The 7500-nt window shown below is 37.1% G+C and overlaps 1 protein-coding gene across 2 annotated transcripts in view; it reads right to left on the bottom strand.

The window, feature by feature from the left end:
- LOC113818246 (uncharacterized) overlaps positions 1 to 1648 on the bottom strand; it is a 21101-nt gene extending 19453 nt beyond the window's left edge. The window contains exon 1 of one of the 2 annotated variants that reach the window (XM_070145329.1): positions 1237 to 1648. In XM_070145329.1, the coding sequence (XP_070001430.1) occupies positions 1237 to 1426 (190 nt within the window). In that variant the 5' untranslated portion in view covers positions 1427 to 1648. The remainder of the gene's footprint in view (positions 1 to 1236) is intronic. The other variant, XM_070145328.1, reaches the window with a different exon arrangement.
- Between the last annotated feature and the right edge of the window lie 5852 nt (positions 1649 to 7500).

Below are 7500 nucleotides of genomic sequence, written 5' to 3' on the forward strand. Positions count from 1 at the left end.
CTTTGTTATTATCAAGTTGCGGAAGTAATATCATAGAAGAAAAGTTACTTATAAGCACTCAATCTATCGCTTGCATATATTATCTTTCCTCTAAAAGGCAGCTGGCTGGATATTTACCTATACCTTAAATTCGTTCATTCTGGCCATCAACCGTAAAATTTTCCTTCTAATTCATGGATGTATGGAACTAAAATCATTCCATTATTTTTTACTATATTTTTTATGTTCTATCAGATGGCGGTGTCCATTTCCCCTTAGCTCCATGTGTTGCTCTCAGTAACAATCAAAACTTATACCAAACAGAAAAACTAAGAGAAAAACAGACTGTGGAGTTTGGTCTGCGCGGGAAACGCATTCCCCACACTAAAATTATTTGGTCAAATTCTGTCCACACATATGTAGTTTTTGGGTAGATCTTTTTAAAATCATCTTCCGTGCATAATTTTTTTTTGACCTTTCCAAGCACTTGAAACCATAGATCAGCAAATATAGACAAAATGATGTTTTTCGCCCTTGAAAAAATTTAATATTCCCCGTGCAAGAAAAATACTCTACAGTCTGGCATTTTCACTTTACATCAGACTAAAATCAATTGTTTAATGCCTTTGGAAGCAAAAGTACCTACCAACATATCTTTCCAGGAATTCTGTACATCGCTAAATCCTCAGATTCTTCAGAGGAAACATTCACCTCTGACATATAGTAATAAACAAGAAATTTACCCCAATTTACATACATTAATAAATGAGAAATTAACCATGATTTACACACAGTAATAAACAAGAAATTTACCATGATTTACATACAGTAATAAATGAGAAATTGTAATTAATGAGAAATTTACCACAATTTACATACAGTAATAAATGAGAAATTAACCATGATTTACACACAGTAATAAACAAGAAATTTACCATGATTTACATACAGTAATAAATGAGAAATTGTAATTAATGAGAAATTTACCATGATTTACATACAGTAATAAACAAGAAATTTACCATGATCTACATACAGTAATAAACAAAATATTTACCACGATTCACATACAGTAATAAATGAGAAATTTACCACAATTTACATTAATAAACGAGAAATTTACCATGATCTACATACAGTAATAAACGAAATATTTACCACGATTTACTTTGTCATAAACAAGCAATTTAGCAAGATTTACATACAGTAACAAACGAGAAATTTACCTGCATTACACCAAGACACCTTCCCACGTACCTGAGTTCCCACCGCCTCCGCCCCTATCAAGCATCAAATCTATGTGAGAATGGAGTTTGTGGAGCACTGTATCATCCTCCACCATTGCCAAGGTCCCGTCACTAGTACCATCCTCCTGGGGCTCGTAACTCGTCAGGTGATGCAACACACACTGGAGTTTGGTGTTGACCATGGTCTCTCGCTGAGACATCCTCCTGCGAGTTTATGAAGCTTCCCACAGCGAATTAATGGACTTCTGGGGCTATATGACTGCTGGTGTTGGCCCTAACCCTCTTATCTCTCTTTTCGCTGGAGGGTTTTCACTGACAGCTCTTTAGGAAGGAAAGGAGAAGTGTATTTGGTGGCTGTGCGTGGACCTTCTCATTCAAGATTCAAGGAGTTGGTTGTCACTGTCCCATAGTTCGTGGGGAAGTAGCTATCGTGCGGAGGCTATCAAGTTGTTGTACTCACTCTCACACTCTTACAGTGCGTGTGTGTGTGTGTACATACACACATACATACACACACACACACACACACACACACACACACACACACACACACACACACACACACACACACACACACACACACACACACACACACACACACACACACACACACACACACACACACACACACACACACACACACACACACACACACGCACGCACACGTACATATATATACATATATATCCCCCCCCCCTCCCTCTCTCTCTCTCTCTCTCTCTCTCTCTCTCTCTCTCTCTCTCTCTCTCTCTCTCTCTCTCTCTCTCTCTCTCTCTCTCTCTCTCTCTCTCTCTCTCTCTCTCTCCATGTCTACCTGTCTGTATATCAGTTAGTCAGACAATAAGTCTGCCTGAATGGAATGTCTGTCTGTATGTCTATTTCTGTCTGCCTGTCTGTCTATCACCCTATCTCCATTTTCTCTTTCTCTTTCCTGTCACTGCATTTCTTTAGTATGCCTGTGTGTTTGTTTATGTGAGTGTGTGTGCATGTGTGTACGTGTGTGCGAGCGTGCGTGAGTACGCATGGTCTACATAGACCTTGTGCGTACGTACATGTGTGTGTGTGTGTGTGTATGTGTTTGTGTGTGTATGTATGTGTATGTGCGTTTGTGGGTGTGTGTGTGTGTGGGTGTGTGTGTGTGTGTGTGCGTGTGTGTGTGTGTGTGTGTGTGTGTGTGTGTGTGTGTGTGTGTGTGTGCGGCGTGTGTGTGTGTGTGTGTGCGTGTGCGTGTGCGTGTTTTTTTGGAGAATGTTTGAGCATTGTATGTATACCTGACTGTATTTGAGTATGCATATGGGTGTGGCTGTATGCGTGTGCTTACAAGTGTCATTTCCTGAAAGCAAGTTAAAATTCTCGGAAGCTTTCACAAGACATATTGATAGATCCAGTTTCTAGGAAAATGTCCACCTGGTCAATACGCGAATTCTACGCGCTGCTCCCCCCCCTCCCCTGAATACTCGTACACACTAATGTACAGTAAATATATATATATATATATATATATATATATATATATATATATATATATATATATATATATATATATATATACCTCTATATATGTATGTATGTATGTATGTATGTATATATATATGAATATATATATATATGTATATATATATGCATATATATATATATATATATATATATATATATATATATATATATATATATATATGTGTGTGTGTGTGTGTGTGTGTGTGTATGTGTGTGTGTGCGCGTGCGTGCGTGTGTGCGTGCGTGCGTGTGTGCGTGTGTGCGTGCGTGCGTGCGTGCGTTCGTGCGTGCGTGTGTGCGTGCGTGTGTGTGTGTGTGTTTATGTGTGTGTGTATGTGTGTTTGCATATATAGCGCAATTATGTATGTATACACATATATATTGATCTTATATAATGGACGATGTATTTTTAGAGAAATTAGATAAATTCGCGAGTTCTGCAAGCACCTTCAGATACTATTATCGTATGCCTATGCTTATGTCTGTTGTAAACAAAGATGAGGTTGCAATTCATGCTGGTAAATTAAACCTATTTCACAATGTTATGCAACTGCTATACCACTTGACTTCCATACAAATGATTTTCTAAGATCCTCCTACACCACAATGAAGTGTTATTCAGTGAATTGCCAAGTTTTATGATATTAAACTTTTATGGAAGCACGTTGCCACCGTGTTCAAAGTTCGCAAAAAAAAAAATTTGAACTCTTCTTCAAGGTTGCTTGCGTCTCTAAAAAATTTTTAACCACAAACTTACCCTCTTTACTCTCCGCTGTTCAGAAGGTGGTGAGAAATCTAATAGATAGAATTATACATAAGCAATATCTTGAAAAAAAATAACATTCAGTACTATTTTAGTTTTGGTATCCTTATCCTTATCATTGTTATTGTCATTATTATTGTTATTATCATTATTGTTATTGCTATCATTATAATTATCATTATCATTACCACCATTATCAACAATGTTATTATCATTAATATGACTATCATTATGATTATTAGTAGTAGCATTATCATTATCATTATGATTGTCGTAGTTGTTTTTGTTATAATCATTATTATTATATAACTATAATCATTATCATCATTATTTGTTATCATTATTAGTAGCATTACTATTACTAGGAGTATCATTATCAGTTTTGGTTGCTTTTTTTATTGTTATCACTATTATTATTAGCATTACCACCGTTATCATTATTATTATCATTATCATTATTATTATCATTATCACTAATGTCACTTTTATCATTAGTACTATTTTCATTACTATTATCATTTATATCATTACAATAATTTTCCTTATTCATTTGTTATCATATCATTATTATTGTTATAGTAATAATAATAATGACAATAATCATTATTATCATTATCATCATCATCATCATTATCATTATTAACATTATTATTTACATTGTCATCATCACCATTATCATGAGCATTACAATTCCGATATGGTACTAATAAACTATACCGATTTTCGATCCAGCTACGATATCTCAAATGAATTATTAACCAAGGAACGTATTAACTATAAAAGGACACACAACTTGGTATTAACGATCTCTAAATGGGTTGTTTAGACTTCTTGCTTAGTAATTTTTCTCCCATTTTTCTTCCATATTTCGCGGTGGCCATTATCGACGCCCACCGTTCGACCACGGTATTAAGGTGTCGAGAACTGGCCTCGAAAAGGTTAACAAATGGCTCGGGGGTCGATGAATAACAAGGCCACGGCAGAGCGAGAAACGACTGGAGTAAAGAGAATTCAAACTGATATTTATAAATGGCCGGAGATAAGTGAAATATAAGTATTTTGCAGGTTTTGTCTGTGTTTGGGAACCACTTAGGGTGCGTCCTCACCAGGTGACATGTTGCTTGGAGACAAATTGGAAACATTGTGGGGGACGCAAAAGGACGCATTCGGATACGTATCTCCTGATATGAATGGGGACATATCAGTTACGATGTTGAGAGACATGTCGGCAATAAGAGTCGACTTGGTGAAACTGTCCACACCATGCTGGTTGGTGGGAGGTCTCTGACGGCATCACCTCGTCCACACCATTGGCAACATGTCGCCCCACAAATCCGCACCATGTCTGTTACGATGTTCATCAACGACTTAACAACTTGTTGCCCAATTTGTTAGTCTTAATGTTCCCAGCGTGTTTTCACTGGTGTGGACGCACCTTTTCACTGGGGTGGCACAGACAAACACACGCAATTACACATTTTCTCAGCACATTTACTCAACCGCGCTCAGTTAAAGTGTGTTTGGTAGTGTGTAAATGAGAGCATCACTAATTATTATATTTTTCGTATAATAACATGCATTTGTAATTCGTTTGGGATTCTACTTTCCCTTAAATACGTCTGCATATTGAGGTTATTATGTGCAGACTTTAGCCTAATGGAAAGTCATCATTAGGTGTATATTATCCGAAAGACAGAAAATGTAAATTCCGAAGAAACAAGTTGATCTCCCTTCTCGGTTCTCCATCAATCAGCCTCAACGTTGAGACAGAATCTCTAACTTGGGAGGTATTTTGCACCAAAGCAGACGGTCCTCCTCCAGCCTCAATATTAACTTCTGCACTTGCTTCAACACTAGCTTCATTGTCGGCTTCACCACCTTCAGTGTCAGTTTTAGCACCTGCCTCAGTAGGTGTTTCAACATCGGTATTGATATCAGCACTTACTTCAGCGCTCCTAGTTCCAGACTCAGCACTTGTTCCAATACCTGCCGCAATTCCAGCATTTGCGCCTGTCTGTGTCAGCCCCTAGAACAGCTCCAAAACCAGCACTAATTAAAGAGATAAACACGATTTTTGCACCAAACCCTTAGACATTTTTATCTAGATATTACTTGACATAATGGTTATTTAATTCTAAACATCAGACTCAGCTATAGTAACCCTGTTAGTTGCAGGGGGTTAGTGTTCTCAACAATTGGGTAACTAAAGAATTGCACTATTTATTTGTTTGCAGAGAATGTCCTCGAAAGAAAGTGGGAGGGGGACAGAAGTTGGGTCCCGACCCCTCCGTTCTAGAATCGGGGGCGGTCGCCTCCCTGTCCCCCTTTTTCTTACGCTTATACTGTCAAGGATAAAACAAATGTGCATGTTGTAGCAACAGTTTGCTTAGCAACTATAATTCCATAAAACACAAGGAGGCCAAGGGCTAGGCCAGTGATAAAACGTGACGAATTTACAAAATTCAGGACCAAAATTGGAAATCTTTTATATCTTTTATGATTTGATTATTTTCATCATTAACTTTCTGCTCTTTTTTAGTCTAGCTAAGGATGTATTTGTTTCCCTCCAAATACTTATTATATATATATATATATATATATATATATATATATATATATATATATATATATATATATATATATATATATTTTTTTTTTTTTTTTTTTTTTAATTTTTTTTTTTATTTACTCGTTTTTTTTTTTTTTTTTTTTTTTTTTTTTTTACGTGAAGTTACCACAAAATGAAAGAGAGCGACAGGTGACGGGTATAGAGGTGGGCATAAAATGTTGAAAAGGAAGATCTTTTAATGGTGAATCTATATTGATTTGAAGATGTTACTGAGCTAAGCCTGATAGTAACCTTACTCTTTGCTTCAACCCATACCCTACAAGGGAGTACATGGTAGAAATAGCTGTACAATCAGAATAAACATTTTTTCTGAGAAGTCCATGTTTAAAAGGAGTGAGTACTGATCAGTATCTCTCAATGAGTCCTTAAATGAGAATTGGATGCAGAATACCACTTTTCAAGGAGAGAGCCACGATGACCCAAGTCTTCTTCGCCGCCTCTTAGGGATATATTATGGAGAATTTCGACAAAGTCTTCTCACGCCTTGTAGAATTGCCAATAGGGGTAGGCAGGTCTGTCAAAATGGAGCGACTTGCATAAACGATCATAGAATTTCCTGCACTTACAACGTCTGAAGATCTTTGTAACAGGTGTTTCAAAACTCACCAAATCGCAGACCTACTTCATATTCAAATGACCTTCATTGTTAAACAAGGAGACCACATGCACGCCTTATTCATGGACAAGACTACGCTCTCGACGGAAGAGGAGTCCCAGACCTTTTAAAAAGTTTAGATGGAACTTGGATGTTTGAAGTTAGGATAATTTGATTCCCGAGTGGCCCATAAGTTTTATAATCAAAGATAGGTTAAACCCCAGTCCAGTGTGGAGGTCAAAATAAGGAAAAGCTGTGTGAACAAAGACTGAATAAATCTTTGCTCCATGGGTGTCAAAATAAGGAAAAGGAAACCGGGAGAAGTTTAACACAGAAGTAGCTTAGAGGAAGGAAGGGACACTTTTATGAAAAAAATGAGGTAGTAGTCGCGCCATGGAGGGAGACATAGAGAGTCACTAACAAAGAGAAATGAAGGTCACTTGATAAGGGAACGAGGTCAAAGTTGTCTAAAGGGATACCTTAGTCATTCTCAAAAAGTAGGGGAGCTGGTACAGTATTCTGCTACTTTAAAACTCCAACACTACTGGGAAACAATGCCACATGCATTCGAAAGATAAGAACCGAGTAGAATAAAAAAGAATGATAACCCAGAAAAAATACGTTTTTTTATGCAGGCAGACTACAAATAATATTAGGAAAGGCGGAGAGAGAGAGGGTGGAGGTGGCAGATGCCGAAATCTTATCAATAAAAGGAAACTTTACAAGATCATGCAACTCGAAATGAAAACGACTGACAAAAACAGCCTAATGACTACACCCTTCGGTTGTA

Source organism: Penaeus vannamei, chromosome 33, assembly GCF_042767895.1.
Source record: "Penaeus vannamei isolate JL-2024 chromosome 33, ASM4276789v1, whole genome shotgun sequence".
Classification (NCBI taxonomy): Eukaryota; Metazoa; Arthropoda; class Malacostraca; order Decapoda; family Penaeidae; genus Penaeus; species Penaeus vannamei.